Source organism: Hemiscyllium ocellatum, chromosome 13, assembly GCF_020745735.1.
Source record: "Hemiscyllium ocellatum isolate sHemOce1 chromosome 13, sHemOce1.pat.X.cur, whole genome shotgun sequence".
NCBI lineage: Eukaryota > Metazoa > Chordata > Chondrichthyes > Orectolobiformes > Hemiscylliidae > Hemiscyllium > Hemiscyllium ocellatum.
The window spans coordinates 17879431-17906147 of NC_083413.1; the positions used below are offsets into that span (position 1 = coordinate 17879431).

General features: G+C 43.7%; 1 protein-coding gene across 2 annotated transcripts in view; it reads left to right on the plus strand.

Moving 5' to 3' along the window:
* LOC132821443 (rho guanine nucleotide exchange factor 26-like) overlaps window positions 1-26717 on the plus strand; it is a 207575-nt gene that overhangs the window by 151624 nt on the left and 29234 nt on the right. For both annotated transcript variants that reach the window (XM_060834030.1, XM_060834031.1), the window contains exon 11: window positions 7366-7520. In XM_060834030.1, coding sequence (XP_060690013.1) covers window positions 7366-7520 — 155 coding nt within the window. The remainder of the gene's footprint in view (window positions 1-7365; window positions 7521-26717) is intronic.

Genomic DNA, 26717 nt, shown 5'->3' on the forward strand with positions numbered 1-26717 from the left:
CTATTTTAACTGCTGTCAACATGACTTTGTTTAAGTAGGCATACAGAAATATTGTCTTGTGCACTATCTTTGTATTTCTGTAATTTTTTCCACTACAGTGGTTATTGAACATGGGACATTACAGTGCAGTCCAGGCCCTTCGGCCCTCGATGTTGCGTCGACCTGTGGAACCAATCTGAAGCCCATCTAACCTACACTACTCCATTATCCCATATGTTTATCCAATGACCATTTAAGTGTCCTTAAAGTTGGTGTGTCTGCTACTGTTGTAGGCAGTGCATTCCAAGCCCCTGCTATTCTCTAAATAAAGAAACTATCTCTGACATTTGTCTTATATCCATCACTGTTCAATTTAAAGCTATTTTACCTCATGCTAGCGATCACCATCCAAGGATAAAGGCTCTCACTGTCCACCCTATCTAACCCTCTGATTATCTTATATGTCTCAATTAAGTCACCTCTCAACCTTCTTTCTAATGAAAACTGCCTCAAGTCCCTCAGCTTTTCCTCATAAAACTTGCCCTGTAAATCTCCTCTGAACCCTTTCTAAAGTTTCCACATCCTTCTTATAATGTGATAACCAGAACTGTACGCAATACTCCAGATGCGGCCACACCAGTGTTTTGTACAGCTGCAACATGATCTAATGGCTCTAAAACTCAATCCCTCTACCAATAAAAACTGATGCACCATATGCCTTCTTAACAGCCCTATCAGCAACTTTCAGGGATCTGTGTACCCGGACACTGAGATCTCTCTGCTCATCTACATTACCAAGAATCTTACCATTAACCTGCATTTCTGATACTCCTTCCAAAGTGAATCACCTCACATTTTTCCACATTAAACTCCATTTGCTGCCTCTCAGCCCAGCTCAGCAACTTATCTGTGTCTCTCTGTAACCTACAACATTCTTCGTCACTATCCACAAGTCTACCAGCCTTAGTGTCATCTACAAATTTACTGACCCACCCTCCTCTGCCATCATCCAGGTCATTTATAAAAATGACAAATAGCAGTGAACCCAAAACAGATCCTTGCAATATTCCACAAGTAACTGAACTCCAGGATGAATATTCCTCATCAACAACCACCTGCTGTCTTCTTTTAGCTAGCAAATTTATAATCCAAACTGCTAAATCACCCTCAATCCCATGTCTCCGTATTTTGTGCAATAGCATACTATGGGGAACCTGATCAACGGCCTTACTGAAATCCATATACACCACATCAACTGCTTTACCCTCAGCCACCTGTTTGATCACCTTCTCAAAGAACTCAACAAGATTTGTGAGGCATGACCTACCCTTCACAAACCGTGTTGACTATCCCTAATCAACTTATTCCTTCTTAGATGATTATAAATCTTATCACTTATAACCCTTTCCAACACTTTACTGACAACCAAAGTAAGGTTCACAGGTCTATAATTTCCAGGGTTGTCTCTACTCCCCATCTTGAACAAGGGAACAACATTTGCTTTCCTCCAGTCTTCTGGCATTATTCCTGTAGACAAATGATGATATAAAGATCAAAGCCAATGGCTCCACAATCTCCTCCCTGGCTTTCCAGAGAATTCTGGGGTAAATTCCATCTGGCCCAGGGGACTTGTCTATGTTACACTTTCCAGGATCACGAACACCTCCTCCTTATGCATCTCAATCCCATCTAGTTTAGTAGCCTGTATCTCAGTATTCTCCATGACCACTTTGTCTTTTTCTAGTGTGAATACTGATGAAAAGTGTTCATTTAGCCCTTCCCCTATCTCCTCTGACTCCACGCACAACTTCACACACCTACAGAAAGCTTTAGGGTTTTCCTTGATCCTATCTGCCAATGATTTCTCATGTTCCCTCCTGGATCTTCTTAGCTCTCTCTTTAGGTTTTTCCTGGCTAACTTGTAACTCTTAAGAGCCCTGGCTGAGCCTTCACATCTCATCCAAACATAAGCCTTCTCCTTCCTCTTGACAAGAGATTCAACTTTCTTAGTAAACCACACTTTACAACTTCCTCCCTGCCTGACCAGTACATACTTATCAAGGACCCACAGTAGCTGGTCATTGAATAAGCTCCACATTTCAACTGTGCCCATCCCCTGCTGTTTCCTTCCCTATCCTATGCATCCTAAATGTTGCCTATTTGCATCATTATTGCCTTTCTCCCAGCTATAACTTTTGTCCTACAGTACATTCCTATCCCTTTCCTTCACTACAGTAAACATAACCAATCACCATAGTGCTCACCTACCTCCAAATCTAACACCTGGCTGGGTTCATTACCCAGTACCAAATACAATGTGGCCTCACCCCTTGTTAGTCTGTCAGGAAACCCTCCTGCACACATTGGACAAAAACTGACTCACCTAAAGTATTTGAACTATAGTATTACCAGTCAAAATTTGGAAAGTTAAAGTCCCCCATAACAACAACCGTTTCACTCTCTCTCCTATCGAGGATCATCTTTACTCTCCTTTCCTCTACATCTCTGGAACTATTTGAACGCCTATAGAAAACTCCCAACAGGGTAATCTCTCCTTTCCTGTTGCTAATCTCAGCCCATACTACCTCGGTAGATGAGTCCTCAAACATCCATTATGCAACCATGCTACTATCCTTGACTAACAGTGCCACTCCACCCTCTCTTTTACCATTTTCTGTGCTCTTATGAAACATCTAAATCCCAGAATCTGCATTAACCATTCCTGTCCCTGCTCTACCCATCTCTCTGAAATGGCCACAACATCAAAATCCCAGGTACTAACCCATGCTGCAAGTTCACCCATCATATTTCGGATCCTCCTGGCGTCGATGTAGACACACTTCAAACCAACTTCTTGCTTGCCAGTGCTTTGTTGCGAACTTGAAATCTTAGTTCTGACTTCACTACTCTTACCCTCCTGTACATTCAAACTACAATTTTGGTTCCCACCTCCTGCTGAATTAGTTTAAACCCACCTGTAGAGCATTAGCAAATTTCAACCCACCCTCCCCCAGGATATTGGTACCCCTCTGGTTCAGTTGAAGACCATCCTGTTTGTAGAGGTCTCACCTACACCAGAAAGAGCCTCAATTATCCAGGAATCTAAAACCCTCCCTCCTGTACCATCCCCGTAGCCACGTGTTCAACTCCTCTCTCTCCCTATTTATTGCCTCACTAACACATAACAGGGGCATCAAACCAGAGATAACAACTCTGTTTGTCCTAACTCTAAGCTTCCACCCTCACTCCCTGAATTTCATCCTTAAATCCCCATCTCTCTTCCTACCTATATTGTTGGTGCCTATGTGGGCCACGCCTTGAGGCTACTCCCCCTCCCCCTCAATGATCCCGAAAACACAATCAGAGACATCACAAATCCTGATGCCAACCGTGAGTCTCTCTGTCATCCCCACAGAACCTCCTATCTGTCCCCCTAACTATGGAATCCCCAGTGACTAAAGCTCTGTTCCTCTTCCCCCTTCCCTTCTGAGCAACAGGGACAGACTCTGTGCTAGAGACCTGTGCCCCATGGCTTACCCCTGATAAGTCATCCCCCCCAACAGTATCCAGGATGGTATATGTTGTTGCGGGGAACAGTCAGAGGGGGCTCCCTGCACTGCCTGCTGGTTCCCTTTCCATCCTCTGATGGTAACCATCTACCTTTTCCTTATTGCTGGGGTGTGACTACCTCCCTGTAACTTTTCTCAATAATCTCCTCTGTCTCCCAAATGACCCGAAGTTCATCCAGCTCCAGCTCAAGTTGCCTAATGCAGTTTTCAAGGAGCTGGAGTTGGGTACACTTCCCACAGATACAGTCAGCAGGGACACTAGTGGTGACCCTTACCTCCCACATTCTGCAGGAGGAACATTCAACTGCCCTAACGTATATCTTTTAAAATTTACCTTCCGATTGGGCCTCTGATCATCGCTGTTGCTCCTCCCACTCCAACTGCCACTGAAAAAAAAATGAAGCTATAAAATTGTCAAAGCAATCAGAATTACCAAACAAATTCCAACCAATTATGCATTGCTGCGTAGACCAGGACCTGCGAGAGAAGCCATTACTTTAATTTCTGTTAACCTGTCACGTTTTGTTTAATGTGGGTTGGAATTAAATCTCCCGCTGCTCCTATTATTCAATCTACAATTCAAGGAACAGTTTATTTAATGTTTGGCATGGGAAGTATACTTTATTGAACAAAGATGTCATTGCTGGCATAGAGCATCATCAGGCTAAAAGGAGTTTGTTTTGTGAAAAGCTTCACATGGGCACCATTCACAAAGTTTTTATATCATTGTTGGATTGTATATGTTCATATGGAAAAGTGTTGAAATAGTCGATGTGATGAGATACAAGGTAACAGGGATAATGGTAACCTTCGTACTATGTATGATGGTATCAACACAGAATTCATTCCTACCATCACCAAAGCTGCTCCTTCGAGGTCCAGAGTTCTGGGGACATACTCATTGACAGGCAAAAGGTCCATTTGGTAGAACACTACACCCGAGCCATGCTCAGATTAAATGGTTATATGCTTGATGATGTTCTGCAGCGATTTCTGAGCTTTGTACGCAACTGCTATCAGTTGAGATCAAATAGGCCATTGAATCACTTGCAGTAGGGAAAGTCTTCAACACCACTATTGAATTATCGAAATTTCTATCTCCTGCCATAGCTTCCTGACTGCCTTATGTTGTACTGGAGTGAAGCTTCTGTCCCACACCATATGCATGACACAAACACCACATTATAGGTGACATCTTCAGTGCTTGGGAGCCTCCTGTGAAGCGCTTCTGTGCTGATTCCTCCGGCATTTATACTGGTTTGAATCTGCCGCTCCCGGTTGTCAGTTGCTGTCCGCTGCAGTGGTCGGTATATAGGGTCTAGTTCGATGTGTCTGTTGATAGAATTCATGGATGAGTGCCATGCCTCTAGGAATTCCCTGGCTGTTCTCTGTTTGGCCTGCCCTATAATAGTGGTGTTGTCCCATTCGAATTCGTGTTGTTTGTCATCTAAGTGTATGGCTACTAGGGATAGCTGGCAGGCTATTATATCGATTCATAACATTTATGGCACCTTTTCCATTTCCTGCCCCACTTCTGACAGTTTGAAGATCAGGAATGAAGTGAAATTTCTTAAACTTGATTCTGTTTTTTTTCTGACTGACCTATGCCTGATATAAACCTTTGTACCTTAAGCACTATCAGTCAGCCAAGTCCTCAACTTATCCAGATTGAAAGATAACGTAAAAGTGCAACTTGTGCTGATCAGAGAACTTCTGTACACTGATGATGCTGCAGTGGTTGGAAATATATTGCAGTTCTTTCATTTTCGTTGAGACAAAACCCTGCAGTTTCCTGCCTGACAGCCATAGTATTCCAAGGGACTGCAAAATTCAAGATCTCCTTGGGTTGTGTCTTTGTCACTGAAGGTATGTTGTAAATGACAGGTATATTGCAATTGGATTGAGGCACATGAGAGTGCAACATAGAAATGTAGAAAAAAGTCCAGCATTACAGATTATAGCAATAAATTAGAAAAATAGAGAAATAAAAAGTTCAGAATAACAGTCCTTTCAACCCAGTGCACGCTGGCACCTCCAGTCTGCGCTGAATCTTGACTCCAGACCACCCCAGGCTGCCTTTCAAGGCTGTCAAGGCTGGGTGACCACTCTGGAGTCATCTCGTGGGTGAAAGTCTACATTGAGGCCAAATCTTTATATAAATTAAAGTTGCTTGCAATTTCATTTGTACCTTTATTGCTTGTATCCCCACTTTCTGTTTAATGACGTGGGCGGCATGGTGGCACAGTGGTTAGCACTGCTGCCTCACAGCGCCAGAGACCCGGGTTCAATTCCCGCCTCAGGCGACTGACTGTGTGGAGTTTGCACGTTCTCCCCGTGTCTGCGTGGGTTTCCTCCGAGTGCTCCAGTTCCCTCCCACAGTCCAAAGATGTGCGGGTTAGGTGAATTGGCTATACAAAGTTGCCCGTAGTGTTAGGTAAGGAGTAAATGTAGGGGTATGGGTGGGTTGCGGGTCGGTGTGGACTTGTTGGGCCAAAGGGCCTGTTTCCACACTGTAAGTAATCTAATCTAATGTCAGTGCCACATTTTGGGAGTCTATATGCAGCCCCCTCTATTGTTTACTGATGTTCCTTGGTGTTTGTAAGCACTACCCATCTAGATTCTATTTCGGCAGAGCTAATATCCTTCCTCATGCTTGCATTACTGTGCTCTAACCAGCAACGCTACCCCAACTCATTTTCCTCTTGGTCTTTCCGAAAAGCAATATTCAATTCCTGTCCCTGGTCATCCTGTAACTATGTTTCTGTAATCCCAAATATATCATACCTGTTTTTGTGCATTTGCATGACTAATTCATTTACTTAATTGCAAAGTAAATTGTGTATTAAGACACAAGACCTTAAGGCTTGTTTTTTAAACATCTTTATTCCTGTTCATGTGGCCTTGTTTGATTTATGCCCTTGAATTCTTTGCCTCTTTTTTTTCCATACTGCGTTTTATTTTGGCTCTTGTTTCTCTCTTTCTCTTTCTCTCCATGTCTCTTCTCTCTCTTCTCGACCTTACTGTGTAGATTTCCATCCCTTGCCATTTTGTTCACACGTACTCAACAGAGAAAAGTTCCATTTTATTGCATTTTTCATTACGTGTGATTTGAAATATTTTGGAATGTGCTTTTGGATATTTTTATGAATAAATATTATTTATTCCAAAAAGATTTGCTGTGGGAGCTAAGCCATCTCCAGCAGATGACAGTGGTTCAAACAGATGACTCACCACCACTTTCTCGAGGGTGACTGGAAATGGTCAATAGAAGCTGGACTTGCTGGTGACACCCCCCGTGTCACAAAAATGAAATTTTTATAAAAAGCCATTTACTAATCGATTATGTGACAGGCCCAGGCAGGATATGCATAGATCTCAGCAGGCAGGTTGGAAAAATCTATTCTGCAATGTGTTGTCTCTGTCCATTATTCATGAAAAGCCCAGCACCATCCTGCTGAGTTTAATTGGATTTATGCAAGAGGAACTGTTTGATTTGTCATACCAGAAACCTATGATAAATGACAAAATGCTGAAGGTGTTGCTTGCTTATCTGAGAACCTGCATTTCCAACTGTTTCCAGAGGCAACTGTTACAAAAGTAAAATAATAAATTCTTCTGTGATCTGAACAGATAATTTGTTGAGTGACAGGAGACATTTAGATGTTCCTGCTAAATCCTATTGTGAACATTCTGACCATGTTAATTTTCTGAATGTCCTTTTTTTTGATTGGAGGAGGGAATCATTAGATGGCATCAATACTTGTTATTGGCACTCTCTCGCTGTCTGATCTGACAATCTGCTATTTTTTCTCCCTAGCCATTTCCCTTGGTCTCTTCCTCTCGATTTTTATCCAAGAGAGGTGAGCTCATGGGCTTCGTTGAGGACACAGGAATTTTTTCCAAACGCATGTCAAGGCAGCAGGTGTACTTCTTCCTGTTCAATGATGTTCTTATTGTCACAAAGAAGAAAAGGTAAGTTAGTGTTTCTCACTCTCCCTTCTCCTCTACTTCTGACCATCCCCCTGCCCCTACTCACCTTCTCCCCTCTTGCCTTTGCCCTCTCTCACTTTCCCATCTCCATCATTCCTTCTGAGTGTTTTGACTCATCGAGAACTGGTTCTATAGGAGATCAGCACCCTTTGTAGTGAGTATCATTGGGTTATTTATAAACAAAGAGTTAACAAAGTCTCACATGCTGTGCGTACTTCTGACAAGTGTTGCTGGATAGTAACAAAACAGGATATCATCATTTTCGGGTTGCTCTGTGACCTACATGAGTGGGTGCCTATCTCTAGTCATGACATTAATTTAACAGCCAGTGGTATAATGTATTGTCATTGGACTAGTGATCCAGATGGTCAAGCCCCTGATCAATGTGGGTTCAAATCCAATGAAATTTGAGTTCAGTGAAATCTGGAATGATGCCTAATCTTGACCACGTAACTATAGAATCATAGAGATGACACGACCCATCTCTTGGTCCATCTTGTCAATACTGAGCCATTGACACCCAGATACCCTTTCTAATCCCATCTGTCTACACAGAAGCCATTGCCCTGCAGCTTACACCACTTAAGGTGCAGATCCAGGTATTTTTTAGAAGAGTTTAGGATTTCTGCCTCCACCACTAGCTCAGATAGTGAATTCCAGACATCCGCCACCCTCTGTGTAACAAAGTTTTTTCCTCATGTCCCCTTTAATCCTTCTGCCACTTAACTTGAATCGATGACTGATTTTTGAGCTCTCTGCCAAGGGAAACAGGTTCATCCTGTCTACTCTATCTCTACCCCTCACAATTGCATACACTTCAACCATGTCACCCCTCAGCCTTCTCTGCTTCAAGGAAAACAACCCAAACCTCTCCTCGTAGCTACAATTCTCCAGCCTTGACAACACTCTACTGAAAAATGTCACCATTGTCATAAAAACCCATCTCATTCACTTGCCTCTTTTGGGGATGGAAATCCTCTGTCCCTATCTGATCGACTTGTGACTCCATACAATGGGCTGACTCTTAACTGCCCTCTGGAAATAGCCACCCACAAAAGTACCCACATCCCACAGTGGCGTCTTGAAAAAGACTAGTTCTCACGAGGTTCAAGAAAGCACACCAACACCTCTACTTCCTCAGGTGGCTAAGGAAATTCGGAATGGCCACAAGGACGCTTCCCAATTTTTATAGAAAGCATCATGGGAAGTATCCTGCCTGGATGCATCACTGCATCCAGGGTTTGGCAACTGCTCTTCCCAACTCTCCAAGAAACTCCAGAGGTTCGTGGACACAGCCCAGTTCATCATGAAAACCAGCCTTCCATTTGTTGACCCCAGCTATACTTTCTGCTGCCTCGGGAAATCAACCAATATAATCATACCCTCCCACCCCAGTTATATTGTCTTCCACTCTCTTCCATAGGGCAGAAGATATGAAAGTTTGATTACACATCGAACAAATTCAAGAACAGCTTCTTCCACACTGTTATCAGACTTTTGAACAAACCTGTCAAATGTTAATTCTGACCTCTCTCTTTCTCTCTGCACTTTTTTCTGCAGCTGTAACACTGTATTCGGCACTCTGTTCTGCTACCCTGATACACTTTGTATGGTACTTGTAGAGCTGCTTGTAGAGCACGCAAAACAACACTTTTCACTGTATCTCGAAACAACTGACAACAATAAATCAATCAACTGCTAGCTTTGCAGGAGAACCAGGCAGAAAATATTGCTCACATCCCAGGAATAAATAAACGAAAATCAGAGCAGTGAGCTGAGCGAGCATTTCAGGAGCACAGCGATTTTTTCCAGCACAGATCAGGAATTGGATTCTGAGCTACCATAACACAAAGTTTCATTTATATCATCCATTTAATCATAGGACATCGTCTCAAGGGGCATCACAGGAACATTACCAGAAACACAGTGACACTGAGTGGGGCAGGTGAACAATGTATGGTCAGTGAGATGGGTTTTTAGAAGTTTCTTAAAAGTGGAGGGAGCTGTATAAAGATGTGGCAAGGTTTAGGATGTGAATTTTAGGACTTATCTCCCAAACAGCTGTAGGTATGGCCTTCAGTGGTGGACGGATTAAAACCAGGCAATCAGAGGGCTGTACCTGACTTGTGTGGCTGAGCTATTTACTTCCTGAGCCATCAAGGCATTCTGAAACTAATCTGTGCAAACATCCATACCACCGCATGTCACCACCAAACAAAAGGATAAGCAGGACAATTCCTGAACATTTATCTCGTCTCTCCTGAAACCACTGAAACTCTGAACTCCCAGAAAAACCTCTCAGCTGGTGGCTCAGTGGTTAGCCCAGCTGCCTCGCAGTGTTAGGGAGCCTGGTTCAATTCCCACCTTGGGCAACTGTTTGTGTGATGTTTGCATATTCTCCCCATGTCTTTGTGGGTTTGCTCTCACCATCCAAAGAAGGTGAATAGGCCGTGCTAAATTGCCCATAGTGTTCAGTGATGTATAGGTTAGGTGCATGAGTCAGGAGTAAATGTAAGGGTTGGTTAGTCTCTGGAGGGTTGGTGTAGACTTGTTGGGGCTGAAAATGTGTTGCTGGTTAAAGCACAGCAGGTCAGGCAGCATCCAAGGAACAGGAAATTCGATGTTTCGGGCCGGAGACCTTCATCAGGAATGAGGAGAGGGTGCCAGGCCAGGCTAAGATAAAAGGTAGGGAGGAGGGACTTGGGGGAGGGGCGATGAAGATGTTATAGGTGGAAGGAGGTCAAGGTGAGGGTGATAGGCCGGAGTGGGGTGGGGGCGGAGAGGTCAGGAAGAGGATTGCAGGTTAGGAGGGTGGTGCTGAGTTCAAGGGAATCGACTGAGACAAGGTGGGGGGAGGGGAAATGAGGAAACTGGAGAAATCTGAGTTCATCCCTTGTGGTTGGAGGGTTCCCAGGAGGAAGATGAGGCGCTCTTCCTCCAACTGTCGTGTTGTTATGTTCTGGCGGTGGAGGAGTCCAAGGACCTGCATGTCTTCGGTGGAGTGGGAGGGAGAGTTAAAGTGTTGAGCCAAGGGGTGGTTGGGTTGGTTGGTCCGGGCGTCCCAGAGGTGTTCTCTGAAGCGTTCTGTAAGTAGGCGGCCCGTCTCCCCAATATAGAGGAGGCCACATCGGGTGCAGCGGATGCAATAGATGATGTGTGTGGAGGTGCAGGTGAAATTGTGGCGGATATGGAAGGATCCCTTGGGGCCTTGGAGAGAAGTAAGGGAGGAGGTGGGGGCACAAGTTTTGCATTTCCTGCGGTTGCAGGGGAAGGTGCCGGGAGTGGAGGTTGGGTTGGTGGGGGGTGTGGACCTGACGAGGGAGTCACGAAGGGAGTGGTCTTTGCGGAACGCTGATAAGGGAGGGGAGGGAAATATATCCCTGGTGGTGGGGTCCGTTTGGAGTTGGCGGAAATGACAGCGGATGATACGCTGTATACGGAGGTTGGTGGGGTGGTAGGTGAGAACCAGTGGGGTTCTGTCTTGGTGGCGGTTGGAGGGGCGGGGCTCAAGGGCGGAGGAGCGAGAAGTGGAAGAGATGTGGTGGAGGGCATCGTTGAGAGGGCATCGTTGATCACGTCTGGGGGGAGTCTGCGGTCCTTGAAGAAGGAGGCCATCTGGGCTGTACGGTATTGGAACTGGTCCTCCTGGAAGCAGATGCGGCAGAGACGAAGGAATTGGGAATATGGGATGGAGTTTTTACAGGGGGGGCGGGGTGGGAAGAGGTGTAGTCCAGGTAGCTGTGGGAGTCAGTCTGTTTATAGTAGATGTCTGTGTTGAGTCGGTCGCCCGAGATAGAAATGGAAAGGTCTAGGAAGGGGAGGGAGGAGTCTGAGACAGTCCAGGTGAATTTGAGGTCGGGATGGAAGGTGTTGGTAAAGTTGATGAACTGTTCAACCTCCTCGTGGGAGCACGAATCAGCGCCGATACAGTCATCGATGTAGCGGAGGAAAATGTGAGGGGTGGTGCCAGTGTAGTTGCGGAAGATGGACTGTTCCACATATCCTACAAAGAGACAGGCATAGCTGGGGCCCATGCAGATGCCCATGGCAACTCCTTTAGTTTGGAGGAAGTGGGAGGATTGGAAAGAGAAGTTATTCAGGGTGAGGACCAGTTCAGTCAGTCGAAGGAGGGTGTCAGTGGAAGGGTACTGGTTGATGCGGCAGGAAAGGAAGAAGCGGAGGGCTTTGAGTCCTTCGTGATGGGGGATGGAGGTGTACAGGGACTGGATGTCCATCGTGAAGATAAGGCGTTGGGGACCAGGGAAGCGAAAATCCTGGAGGAGGTGGAAGGCGTGGGTGGTGTCCCGAACATAGGTGGTGAGTTCTTGGACTAAAAGGGACAGAACTGTGTCGAGGTATGTGGAGATGAGTTCGGTGGGGCAGGAGCAGGCTGAGACAATGGGTCGGCCGGGGCAGTCAGGTTTGTGGATTTTGGGCAGGAGGTAGAAACGGGCGGTGCGGGGTTGTGGGACTATGAGGTTGGAGGCGGTGGATGGGAGATCCCCTGAGGTGATGAGGTTATGGATGGTCCAACCGCCACCAAGACAGAACCCCACTGGTTCTCACCTACCACCCCACCAACCTCCGTATACAGCGTATCATCCGCCGTCATTTCCGCCAACTCCAAACGGACACCACCACCAGGGATATATTTCCCTCCCCTCCCCTATCAGCGTTCCGCAAAGACCACTCCCTTCGTGACTCCCTCGTCAGGTCCACACCCCCCACCAACCCAACCTCCACTCCCGGCACCTTCCCCTGCAACCGCAGGAAATGCAAAACTTGCGCCCACACCTCCTCCCTTACTTCTCTCCAAGGCCCCAAGGGATCCTTCCATATCCGCCACAATTTCACCTGCACCTCCACACACATCATCTATTGCATCCGCTGCACCCGATGTGGCCTCCTCTATATTGGGGAGACGGGCCGCCTACTTGCGGAACGCTTCAGGGAACACCTCTGGGACGCCCGGACCAACCAACCCAACCACCCCGTGGCTCAACACTTTAACTCTCCCTCCCACTCCACCGAAGACATGCAGGTCCTTGGACTCCTACATCGCCAGAACATAACAACACGACAGTTGGAGGAAGAGCACCTCGTCTTCCACCTGGGAACCCTCCAACCACAAGGGATGAACTCAGATTTCTCCAGTTTCCTCATTTCCCCTCCCCCCACCTTGTCTCAGTCGATTCCCTTGAACTCAGCACCGCCCTCCTAACCTGCAATCCTCTTCCTGACCTCTCCGCCCCTACCCCACTCCGGCCTATCACCCTCGCCTTGACCTCCTTCCACCTATAACATCTCCATCGCCCTCCCCCTAGTCCCTCCTCCCTACCTTGTATCTTAGCCTGCTGGACACACTTTTCTCATTCCTGATGAAGGGCTTGTGCCCGAAACGTCGAATTTCCTGTTCCTTGGATGCTGCCTGACCTGCTGTGCTTTAACCAGCAACACATTTTCAGCTCTGATCTCCAGCATCTGCAGACCTCACTTTTTACTCGTGGACTTGTTGGGCCAAATAGCCTGTTTCCAGATTGTCGGGAATTTAATCTAAAAAAACTGAAGCTTCTTGCAGCATAATAAGAACCAGTGGCTTCAGTAAATATAGGCCGTATAATTTGAGGAAGGTGTGCTTTTAAAGAATTGTTTATTTTCTGATATAATTTCTGGGAGTTGTTTTCTTGCAAAGAGAAGGAAAGAAATTGCTGCTGGGAAGAGGGAGGTTATAAGGTTTTAAATAGTACCGAATGTACTGAAGGGAAGGCTGTTACTTCTCAAAACGTGCTGGCCTGCTTTCAAGTGGATGCAGTAAACATCCAGCCTAGATCAGAAGCAGATGTTTTGCAGCAACTTGGAAAGCTGACAGATGTATGTGTCCCAATTGTCACTCGTTGCTGTGTGCTAGTGTTGCCCAAACTATAACAAACATAACTGCAGACTTGGATTTATATGAACAGTGTTTTGTAATGGCTGGTGTTCACTGCCACAGCATTGCTGAGAGTTTCTGAAGTTGTTGACAGTGTGGGTGGTAGTGATGAGGCTGCCATGATTACTGATCTCCAGCAGCCCTGGTAAAGAGCCTTTTCCTTGTATCCCCTGCAACTCCTGAGGGTATTTTGTGCTTCAGCGATGGTGTCTGGTGAGAAATTCCAGTAAGTTAGTAACATGAGAAGGTCATTCAGCCCTCAAGCCTGACCTGTATCTGTGATAGCCTCAGTGGTGGTAACCATGAAAATGTAATCAATTTGTTGTAAAATAAAATCATCTCGTTCACTGATGCCCTTTAGGGAAGGAAGTCTGCCATCCTTACACTTTCTGGCCTACATGTGACTCCAAACTAGCATGGTGGCTGAGTGGTTAGCACTGCTGCCTCACAGTGCTAGGGTCCCAGGTTCAATTCTACCCTCGGGTGACTGTGTGGAGGTTGCACATTCTCCCTGTGTCTGTGTGGGTTTCCTACGTGTGCTGCAGTTTCCTCCCACAGTTCAAACATGTTCAGGCTAGGTCATTTGGCAATTCAAAATTACCCAGAGGCTAGGTGGAATGGCCATGGGAGTGCAGGGTTACAGGAATAGAGCAGGGGGTGGGATGTACTTCAGGGAGTCATTGTAGATTTGATGGGCTGAATGACCTGCTTCCACACTGTAGGGATTCTATGACAATGTGATTAAGTCTGAATGCCCTTTAAAATGGCCAAGCAAGACCCTCAGTCCAAATATGAATTGGCTATGAATTCAGCAACAATCACATCCCATGAAAGAATTGTAAAAGTAATTCCACTGACCTGATAGAAGTTTATGAAATGCATGGATAGAGTTGACAGTCAGAATTATTTTCCTATAGTTGAAATGTATTACTAGAGGGCATGCACTTGAGGTAGAGGGGGAAAGTTCAAAGGAGAAGTGAGGGTCAAGTTTTTTACATAGAGAGTGGTAAGTGCCCAGAACACACTGCCAATGGTAGTGCTGGAGGCAGATTCAATAGGGGCATTTAAGGGGCTTTTAGATAAGCACATGAATAAGCAAAGAATGGAGCGATATGGGCCATGCACAGGCAGAAGTGATTAGTTTATCTTGGCATTGTGTTTGGCATAATATCGTGGGCCAAAGGGCCTATTCCTGTGCTCCACAGCTCCATGTTTTATGACTTAACTTCAACTCCATCTCCCTTCATTCCTCAATCTAATAAAACTATATCAATCTCAGTCCTAAAATTACCCTCCAGCTTTGATAGACATATGTTTTATAAGCAGAGAATTTCTGATTTCTGCTGCTGTTCATGAGGAGAAAGTATTAATGCCAGCTTTTTCGTCCAGTTGTCCTGGCTCTGATTTTATGATTCTGTCTCCCTCAGTTTGAAGTTACGTGAGAGATGGACTATTTCCTCTTTGGAAAGGTCACTGAAATCACAGAAGGAGAAAAACTGTAAAGGTTGATGTCACCACAGTCTGATGGTCCATTTGTGAATTAAATGGCAATAAGTCAATGTCACAATGAGGAGTGGGATCCCATCATATGATGGAATGGGAAGGCGTAGATTCAGGAGCTGCTTCATGTGCACCAGCAGAAACTGAGAGTTCACTGATCATCAATAGAGTGGAAAAGGGATTTAGAAAATGAATTCTTCTTTCTTTGTGGGCCAGTGTCTGGACTGACCAGAGTAGCGTACTGGGTGTTAACCGATAATGAATGATGGGTGCAAGTTGCCAGTACTGCAATGAGACTTCAATGCACTGTGCACTAAATATTGGACATAGTCTATGGTTCCTGTGCAGGAGGTCATGGACATCTATAACGTTTTTTCCATTGGGAAACATGATAGTGCTTTTAACATTTGTGACCTTAGTTTCAGAATAAAGCTCAGAAAGTTTGGAATTTCACTTCTGCAGCCACATAACCATTCAGCATTCTTGCCAGGCTTTTCAAAGGAACCAGCGCCAGTGGTGAAAAACTTCCTTCCCTGAGATTACTCACTTTGTTCTCATTAATTACTGCGAACATTTCACATCTGTTTCCGATTGTATTGGGCTGAGGTAATTTATAAGGCCACCTGGTTTACCAGGTTAGCATTTTTCATGCTAAGAATTAAGGACGTGCATAAAAAAAGTTTAATTGGACTGCATTTTCAATTATGGCACTGTGCCCCAATCCTCCACAAAATTATTAAACTTGAGAAAGAGGAAGCAATCCTGATCTTATAAAGACCCCTATCTGAAGAAACAGATGCCTTTGTTTGGTTTTTGAGTTTGAAATGCCCTCGAATATAGCCCCTTCCTCCTCTTTAAAAGGGTGCCATCGCCATCCTTGAGATTCAAGAAGTGACTGAGATTTGGTTTCACCTCTGCTGAACACTTCAAACAATGCAGCACTCCCTCAGTACTGCACTCAGCTTTCAATTGGGACTTTATATTCTCATCTAGATTTAAAGGTTTTGTGAGTGCGACCTATGGGTTTGGGAGAGCACTGCCAAATAGTGTTAGCTATGACTCACATGGTAGCCTTTGAACTGAAGATTGTACATCTCCATCCAAAGCCTTGACTCCAAAATCTGGGATTGAGGTGTTGCTGCACAGTTGGAGATATGGTTTCTCAGATGATAAATTGGGAAAATCCCTGTCCATCCTCTCAGGTGAATGCAGAAGAATCCGATGTCACTATTTACGAGGAGGAACAATAGATTTCTCCTTGCTATCCGAGGTCAGAATTTATCTATCAACCAACATTCCCAAGTTAAAAATCAGTTTATAGTCTAACAGGCTTACTTGAAAGTACAAGCTTTTGGAGCGCTGCTCCTTCATCTCATAGCTAGTAGGGCAGGATCATAGAATTAATTGTAAAAGATCAATGTGTCATACAACTGATGTGATGTATTGAACAAACCTAGATTCCTGTTAAGTCTTTAATCACTTAGAATGGGAATGCAGATTTCGATTGATTAATATGTAAATCTCAGAGTTTCTTTCAAGTTGTATGACACTTTGACCTTTTACTATAAATTCTGTGTCCTATGATCCTGCCTGACTAGCTATCTGATGAAGGAGCAGCACTCCGAAAGCTTGTACTTTCAAATAAACCTGTTGATCTGTAACCTGGTATTTTGTGATTTCTAACTTTGTCCACCCCAGTCCAACACCGGCTCCTCCACATCATGGCTATGATCAGTGCATGGAAGACGTGTTCTCTGGTAATTTTTCAGGTTGTCATATCTGAAATCTTGCTGTGTACACATTGTTTACTCTGCCATTGCATTAATGCAAAGACTTTCCATCTTTGCAAACCCACACCAGAATTAGGCCATTCTCAACTATACAGAACCCAAGTGTGATATGAGACAGTCAATCTAGGCCATGTAAGAGTCTCAATAATCCTGCCTCAAATAAAACTATTCAAATAAACAGTTAACTGATCCATTGGCTAATCCTGAGACCTTTCTGTATGAAAATGACCATGTTTCCCTGCAGAACAACATTTTGAAAGGAATCCAATAATTTGGAATGTCCTAAGGATGTGAAAGCTTTTTGCTTTTTTTTTAAAACTGAGTTTGGCTGAACCAACATTTATTGCCCTTCTCCCATTGCCTGTTTATCTGGGCAGTTTGCCAAGCCATTTGAGAGGGTAATTAAGAGTCAACTACATTGCTGTGGATCTGCAAACACTGATTGAAGATTTGTAGCTCGGGTATCCGTTGTTGTGGTTCTGCTCGCCGAGCTGGAAGTTTTTGCTGCAAACGTTTCGTTCCCTGGCTAGGGAACATCATCAGTGCTGTTGGAGCCTCGTGTGAAGCGCTGCTTTGATGTTTCTTCCGGTATTTATATTGGTTTGTTCTTGCCGTTTCCGGGTGTCAGTTTCAGCTGTAGTGGTTTGTATATGGTGTCCAGGTACCTGGACACCATATACAAACCACTACAGCTGAAACTGACACCCGGAAACGGCAAGAACATCCATCAACAGACACATCGACCTGGACCCCACTTACAAATCACTGCAGCTGAAACTGACACCCGGAAGCGGCAAGAACAAACCAATATAAATACCGGAAGAAACATCAAAGCAGCGCTTCACACGAGGCTCCAACAGCACTGATGATGTTCCCTAGCCAGGGAACGAAACGTTTGCAGCAAAAACTTCCAGCTCGGCGAGCAGAACCACAACATCTGCAAACACATGTGGACCAGACCAGGTAAGGTTGGAAGATTTCCTTCCAGAAAAAAAAATGAACCAGTTGGGCTTTTAAAACAATGGTCACCATTAAGCAGGCTTGTTTTTAATTATTTCAATTGTCGCCATCTGCCACGGTGGGGTTTGAAGCATGTCTCCACAACATTAGCCTGAGGTTCTGATGATTACACTAGTGACTGCAGCACAGCCTCCTCTTGTGGATGTATGAATGTAACATCTTCCTCTCTTTAGTTCGAAATGCAGAGATCTAATAGAATTGGGAGACCAGGCCTGCACTACTTGGGTAGCTCGTCTTGCCAATCAATTGAATCTAGAATCAAACGATTGTGGCTAGTGGGTCTGGGATGCTCTTCTGATGGGATGCAGACTTTGATGGGCCAAATGGTCTTTTTCTGCATTGTAGAGATTCTATGATTCTAAATTGTCTACTCCAGCTTTGCTGGCATATATTGTCTAACCCTAATTCCCCTCAATTGCCCATCACAAATTTCCCACAAGATAAAGGTGAGTTGCCTTCTTGAATAGGTGCAGTCCATTTAGTGTAGGTAAACCCAAAATGCTGTAGGGAGAGAGTTCCATGGTTTTGACCAAGTGACACTTACATTTCTAAGTCATGTTGGTGAGTGGCTTGAAGGAGTCTTGCAGGTGATGGTGCCCCTCTGTATCTACTGCCCTTGTTCTTCTAAATGGTCGAAGTCATGAGTTTGGAATGAGCAGTCTAAGGAGGCCTGGTGCTTTGCTGTAGTCATTCTTGTAAATGATAGACACTGCTGTAATTCCACCTCGTGGCACAGGGAGTAAAAGTTGAATGTATGGGGTTTTGATGGATTTGATGGGTTGCTAATCAAGTGGCTGCTTTGTCTTGGTGGTGTCAAGCATCTAGAGCATTTCTGGAGCTGCACCCATCCAGGCAAGTGTAGAACATTTAATCACTGTTTTGACTTTGCATTGCTGGACACGCTTTGTGGAGATAGTAGGTGAGTTACTTGCTATAGAACTTCCAACTGCTAACATGCAGTTATAGCCACCAAGATACACGAACACCAGCTAGCCACAAAAAGACCCGATCCTCTCTTCCTCGTAGCCCTACACACAAATGAAAGAAACCACCAATTCGATTGAGACAACACATCTATCCTGGAACAGGCTCAGCAAAGACATGCTAGAGAATTCCTAGAGGCCTAGCGCTCCAACCACAATGCCATAAACAAGCACATAGATCTAGATACCATATATCAACCCCTCAGAAAACGAACAGGAAATGACATCACCACAAACCCCAGGAACTCCATCCAGGACTAACATATAAATAGAAAGCAGAAGACAACAGCTTTGTTTCACTTGGAGGTCGCCACTGATGATGTTACCTAGCCAGGTAATGAAACGTCTGGATATCAAACCTACTGCTCAGCAAGCAAACCTACACCCTAAAGCCACAGCGTTTATATTGCTGCTGCAATTCAATTAATAATCAGTGGTAATCCCCATGGTGTTGATAATGGGGATTCAGGGATGGTAATGCCATTGATAGTTAATGATGATGGTTATAACCTTTTTTGGTCATTGGCTGTTACTTGTGCTGTGTGAATGCTCATGTCATTGATCATCAGAATCTGAATATTGTCCAGGTCTTGAGATAGGGAGGGCTGACGCAGTTGAGGAATTGGAACATTTGCAGATGAGAATTTTAAATGTGAGGCTCAACTGGACAAGGATTATCAAGTACACAGTACATTTCATTAACTCAAATTCGCTATAACATGATTGAAGAAGTTGAGACACTGTTTCTAAAATGCAAACTTTTAAAGCATGTATTGATTATAATGCGATTCCAGCCCCATTAGTTTAAATGGTGCTGCTATTACGCGATTTTCTTAAAACATGGGATTGCACGAGAATGGAACTGTCCCATTATAGCAGAACTGCCTGTACATGAGGGAGTGTACTTTGGTTTAAGTTACCATTCAGGCATTAAAGTTTTGGATGTGCTCGTGTTTCTAAATGGGAGGTAGGAAGCGAGAGCATTGGTGTAACTCAATCTAAACCAGTGTTAAACACTGATGATTGGCTAAATCTTGGGCAGCTGGGCTAGCGAAGGCCTAGAATGATGGGGTGGACAATGGAAAGAAATGAAGTCGATTCATTTTTGTCACATGTTTTACAACCTCGACGTACAAAAGCCTTTAGCACCAGCTTTTGAATTTTTTAGTCCGCCTCATTGTTGTAATTTGTGATATATGTTTCAGAGCAAGACCACAAGTAGTAATACAATACATGAACAGATAATTCTCTTTGAACGGATAATTTAAAGATAAATATTGGCCTGGACACCAGTGAGAACCCTTTTATTCATCTTTGAAATAACGCCAAAGGACTTCTGATTGCCATGTAAGAGGGCAGATAGGAACAATAGTTTATTATTCTATCTGAAAGACCTGCAATGCTTCAGTGTTCCTTCAGTATTGTATTGACGTTCAGACTGTATTCTTTGTATTCAGATTGGGATAGTGCTGATGCAGGTTGAAGAGAGCTACCACTTAAATCATGGCTGACTGTTAAATATCAGACTATTATCTGACACTGTAGATTGATAATTGTGGGGGGAAGGAATTTGCCTTTAATGTGAGGCTAAAACAACCCATTGGGATAGGAGAACAGAGTCAATCGAACCTGGCAAAAAACAAAGTGTCAAAGGAGGGTTCCACTGGAAGACCACCCTCATCACGCTAGGTGGGTATGCTTAAAATAGCCTTAAAAATTGTGAGTAAGCAACGAAGCAAATAGATTAATGAGGCAGTAAAGAAGAACTGGAATTTCATTGTTGGCAATGTTATTTTAAACTCTTAAACTGCACCATATAATGGAGAACCTCAGAAAGCCTGAATGATGAAAGTTCATACAGATTTTTGTTTTGAATTTGACATTACAATTTCACTGCGAGACTTAATAATTTCCGGCTACACTTTATGCACCACTAAAAATGTTGGAAATTTTTGCTCTGGTGTCTGGAACAATGAGAGTACCATAAAACTTGGTCTATTGGACTAGATGTAGGGACTTATATATCACACACATGGATTTAACGTTGGGTGGGAGTTGAAGGAATTTCACTGAGAAACTGATAATGTCCATTGCATTAGTATTGCACAGCATTTCATCTATAGGCAAGAATGCAGAATTTCACCACATTGACACCCCACCGAAGTTGTCAGGGAGTGCTGCAATGTTGGAGGGTGCCATCTATTGCTTGAGAATGTCATGACATAATTTTGCTGAAGGCAGTGCATTAACTACAGGAGTTGGGAGGTCATGTTGTGGCTGTATGGGACATTGGTGAGAGCACTTTTAGAATACTGAGTTCAATTCTGGTCTCCCTACTATAGAAAAGATGTTGTTAAACTTGAAAGGATCCAGAAAAGACTTACAAGAATATCTTGAGGATTGGAAGGTTTGTGCAACAGGAAGAGGCTGAATAGGATGGAGCTTATTCCCTGGATCATCAGAGGCTGAGGGGTGACCTTTTAGACATTTATAAAATCATGAGGAGCATGGATAGGGTAAACAGACAAGGTCTCTTTCCCAGGGTAGGGGAGTCCAAAATTAGAAGCCAGAGGGTAAAAATATAAAAGTGACCTGAGGGGAAACATTTTCGCACCGAGGGTGGTGCGTGTATGAAATGAGCTGCCAGCGAAGGTGATGGATTCTGGTACAATTTAAGCATTTAAGAGACACCTGGACAGGTACATGAATAGGAAGGGTTTAGAGTGAGATGGGCCAAGTGCTGGCATATGGGCTTAGATCAGTTTAGAATATCTGGTCAGTATGGACGAGTTGGATTGAAGGGTCTGTTTCTGTGCTGTACAGCTCTGTGACTCTAAAAGGAGTTCTCCCCAGTTTCTTGGCTAGGATTTATGCCTCAGTCAGTGTCACTTCAATTTGATCATCTGGACATTACTGTATGGCTATTTGTGAGAGCTTGCAATGTACAAATTGACTTTTTGTTTTAAATTGTTAATGGGGTATGGGCATTACTAACCAGCTTAGCATTCATTGCCCAGCCCTAATTGCATAGTGGCTGTGCGTCTCGAGTCACATATAGGCTTGACTAGGTAAGAAAGATGGATTTTCTTCTTTAAGGGGGGTTAGAAACTCAGATGGGGTATTGCAACAAACAGCAGTGGCTGTATGTGTCACCACTAGGCGAGCTTTTCAATTCCAATTTTTATTAAATTCAAATTTCACAGTAAGGTTTGAACCCATATCCCTAGGATTCTGGATTACTACTCCAGTAACATTACCACCTCTGTAGTTCCTACACTATGCAACCGTATTTCATTGACTGAAAGCACTTTGGAACCTCTGCAGGATGTGAAAGTTGCTACATTAGTGCAGCTTATTTCTAAGTAATTAGACATTCAGGTGTATGTTTGATGTGCATCTTAATGGAACATTTTTGGGATTATGGGTGTAAGCAATTGTTCTGATTTTCAATACAACTGTACAAAACCAACCAGTATATTTTAAAGTGGGATATTTTAAAACCTGTTAAGAAATGTGGAACAATTGCTTGGGGATCTTTCTGCTGTAAACTCCAAAAGACCATGGTATAGATTTGGATTCAACATGAGTCAACAATTAGTTTAACATTGTTTCTGTATTTTTATCTCAATTCTAAAAGTCAGATTTGTCCACTACCATTGCCACGAACTGGGGTGAGGGTAGGGAGGGGTGGTGTCTGGGGGAATAAGTGTACAATTTCTGGAGAGATTTCATCAATAACATTTGCATCTTCCTTGAGGTGTTCAGACAAAAATCACTAGTTTTGTCTCAGAGCACTGCATGGCAAATGTGAACTGTCTACTTCATTCACCGTTAAAGGGAATATCTCTAAATGATAAATTTAACTTGAGGGAGACTTTAACTTTCTGAAGGAAGGGAAATGGCTTTAAATATTATGTCATTACAATTTTGATGCACTCCAGGTTTGAGAAGGTAGCTTATCTGTCTGATTGTTCCTTTTATTCCCTTCAAATGGCATGTTTTTTACAAAACTATACACAAAATTATTCCTAAGATATGTACATAAAATATCTATAAATATATTGCAAGACATTTCAAATTGGGCATTATGGAAAATACAATAAAACTATCACTTTTCTTAATTCAACTAAATGTGACATTAACCATATGTATTCCATTACAAGCAAATAGCTTGAGGGCTTCTGTGAGTTCCCAGCCTCTCAGTACACTACAGATGAAAGACCTTAGACTGAGACCTTTCCCACTGTGCCCTTGTGGTGGCTACTTCAAGCATTAGTGGGTCCCTCAGTACATACTCCTAGACGTTGGGAATGTGCCGGTCTGCAACACTCAGTCAAGGGCAACGTTTCACACGGGGGCATACTGATAGTGCTCCAGGCACTGTTTGACATTTGATTGCATAGTGAGCACCAAGCAACTGCCCGTTGAGCCTAGAATCATGAATCATGGAGCTGCTCAGGACAAACCTCGTCAGAAGACATTGCATCTTTGCATCACTGCATCCAGACCGACGTAGCATTTAGTCTTCTTAATCCCATTTCCGATGCAAATACTTTGTAGAATGAAAGGGTGATATAGGAGGCAACCATTCAGTGCGTTGTCTACGTTTCTCCTTTAGGTAGAGCTAGTTTTTTTTTCAAAGTTCTTTCAAGGGATGTAAGTGTCACTGTCAAGGCCACCCTTTGTTGACCTTCTCTAAATAACCATTTGTAAATAACCCTTGAATGAATTGCCTAGCTGGTCTATTTCAGTAAGCAGTGGAGAGTTAAGCATATTGCTGTGGGTCTGGAGTCACATATTGACCAGACAAGTCAAGGGTGGCACATTTTCTTCCCCAAAGGGAAGACGATGGCCTTGTGGTGTTATCGATGGACTGTTAATCCAGAGACCCAGGTAATGTTCTGGAGACCTGGGTGTGAATCCTACCATGGCAGATGGTGGAATTTGAATTCAATTAAAAAAAAATTCAGAATTAAGCGTTACTGAATTCCATTGCCGATTGTCAGAAAAAATCCATCTTGTTCATGAATGACCTTTGGGAAACTGTCATCCTGACCTAGTCTGGCCTACATGTGACTCCAGGAGAAAGTGAGGACTGCAGATGCTGGAGATCAGAGTTGAGAGTGTGGTGTTGGAAAAGCACAGTAGGTCAGGCAGCATCCGAGGAGCAGGAGAATTGACGTTTCGGGCATAATGTCCTTCATCAGGAATGGAACCAGACATGAAATGGAATCATGTGACTCCAGACTCAATTTGGTTGACTCTTAACCACCATTTGGATAATTAGGGATGGGTATTAAATACTGGCCTAGCCAGTAACGCCCACAATCTGTGAATGAATAAAAAAAAGGACACTAGTCCACTAGATGGAGTTTTGGAACAATAGTAACTTCAATGCATCATCACTGAGTCTAGCTTTCAATTCTACATTAAACTGAATTTAAACTCCACCAACTGACTTATGGCACCCTTTTTGCTCTTTCCCCATAGCCAAACTCATTGTGTTAACATAAGTTCTTCCCATATCACAGTGACTATCCTTCGGACTGAATTTGCTGACAAGTAATTTGGAATAGCCTGAGGATATAGAAATGGTGATATAAGTGCCACATCTTTCCTTTTCAACCTTTAACACTTAGTGGAATTGAGAGATCAGCATGCGATTGTACGATTCAATGTCTCAGCTGGATTTAAAATGTAGATGGTTGGTAATGGGTTTAAGGTCAATCCAGACCAAAAGGTCAGACTGAGACACATTAGCAATCAAAACGTCAGTCAGTATTGCATCCTTTCTCCAAAAAAATCTAAGAACAGATAATATTACATTTGTATTGCCTTTGACATGTTGTGTACATTGTCCATCATTATTTCTTACATTTCAACAATAACTGAAACAAAATTGAGACTGAAGCTAGTGGAATGTGCTACGTAAATGTACATTTCTGTTGCTGTCTTCACAGATGCTGATTGAGCTTATTTTTAGGGAACATTTTGGAGAAATCTTTAATTTTCAGCTTCAGCTCATGACCAGAAATTTAGCAGTGTGGATTGAATCAATATTCACTTCAAGTGACTGGTTTCAATTACCTCAGAGTGCAACTTGAAAATACTTCACAGTCTGGCTGAAAACTGTAATATCTTCTTCTACTGGCGACTGACTGTGTGGAGTTTGCACGTTCTCCCCGCGTCCGCGTGGGTTTCCTCTGGGTGCTCCGGTTTCCTCCCACTGTCCAAAGATGTGCGGGTCAGGTGAATTGGCCATGCTAAATTGCCCGTAGTGTTAGGAAAGGGGTAAATGTAGGGGTCTGGGTGGGTTGCGCTTCGGCGGGTCAGTGTGGACTTGTTGGGCCAAAGGGCCTGTTTCCACACTGTAAGTAATCTAATCTAATCTCAGTCATGCAAAGCAAAACCTTCCAAGGTCCACCAGTCACATATAATGAAGCCACAGCTGCAGAGTCAAATAAAATGGCCTGGGGATGACTCAGGTGATGTTTGATCAATTGGCTGTTCATCTTGCCTGGATGTTGCAAAAAAAAAGATTTTCATTGGCTTTTGAGCTGTTGGCTTTGTGCACTGGAGTTGATTTTGCTGCTGCTGTAAACTGCATCCAACTCAGTTTGAGCAGAACTGTCAAAGAAGGGTGCTCCCTCAAACTTACAAATTCTGGTCAAAATTTGGACCAAGTCTCTAGAGGAGAAGTTATTGGCCCAGTCATGTGACTCATCCCCCCTCGGAACCACCATAGTCCACTTTGCAAACAAGACGACACTTCTCTTAAAAAAAAAGGTACAACCTTCATTCAGCAGCACCCGCCTCTGACATGCAAACCTTTTGCAACTCCTCAGGTTGTCAGCGTTTATCGCTCTTGTCAAACGCTCAGTAAAAGATAAACATTTCCACAGAGATAACAATTTCTCCTTTGCACCCTTCATTCTCATGCTTCTTAGAAACTGCAGGGATTTCCCAGAGACAAAGACATTCACAGACCATCCAGCCCAACCCCCTCGACCAGTGCAAGCTGTTTTACATCAATGGGTGTCTGTTTATGATCTGATATCTTTAAGTCATTCATAATTGGTCAAAGGGGCCCAGAATTTGGCAAGGAGTTGAGATTATAGCTGCAGTACTCTCAAAATGAAACAACGTGAAATAACTACAGTACTAAACAAGAGCATTCAACCCAATTTGGATCATACTGGCATTTCTGGCTTCACATTGACTTTGTTTCAGCCAGTGAGGGTCTCCTTCAACTTTGCCACCTTTATGGAAGTACTCAGCACATTGAGCCATCACAGGATTCATGGTGGCCCTTTGAAAAGTGCAAAACTACTCCATACCCATGTTTCAATCCAGCGATGTTGCTGCAGGGCAAAATAGAAAACAGGAAGTATTACAAATACTCAGCAGTTCTGGCAGCATCTGTAGAGAGAGAAAACAAGTGTCTCTGGTTGTAACCTTTAATCACAGAAACAGCATGAACTTCTCAAGCTTGACTCCCACTCATTTGATCGCAGCTAATCTGCGTCTTCACTCTATCGACTCACTTTTTTCCTGTTACAACTTAATATCCATATCTGCTAAAGAAACGACCACCTCAGTTCTGAAAATTTCTGGAAACAGCTCGCCAATGCCCATTGTGTGAAGGAGTGCTTCCCCACAGCAACAACCTGGCTTTTGTTTCAACTTGATTTGATTTATTGGAGTCAAATGTTCCTAGGTACAGTGAAAAGTATTGCTTCGTGAGAAGTAAAGGCAGATCATAACAAACAAGGATGCACAGGTCATAAGGTGCTTAGACAGGACGAGGCATACAAGGCATAGGAGATGCACAAAAGCAAGGTCAACATTAGATTGGAAATTAGAGAAGTCCAGTCAGCAGATCAGCAGTGAAGAAGCTGTTGTTGCGTGTGTTCATGCTCCTGCATATTCTGCCTGATGGAAGTTATTGGAAGAGCGT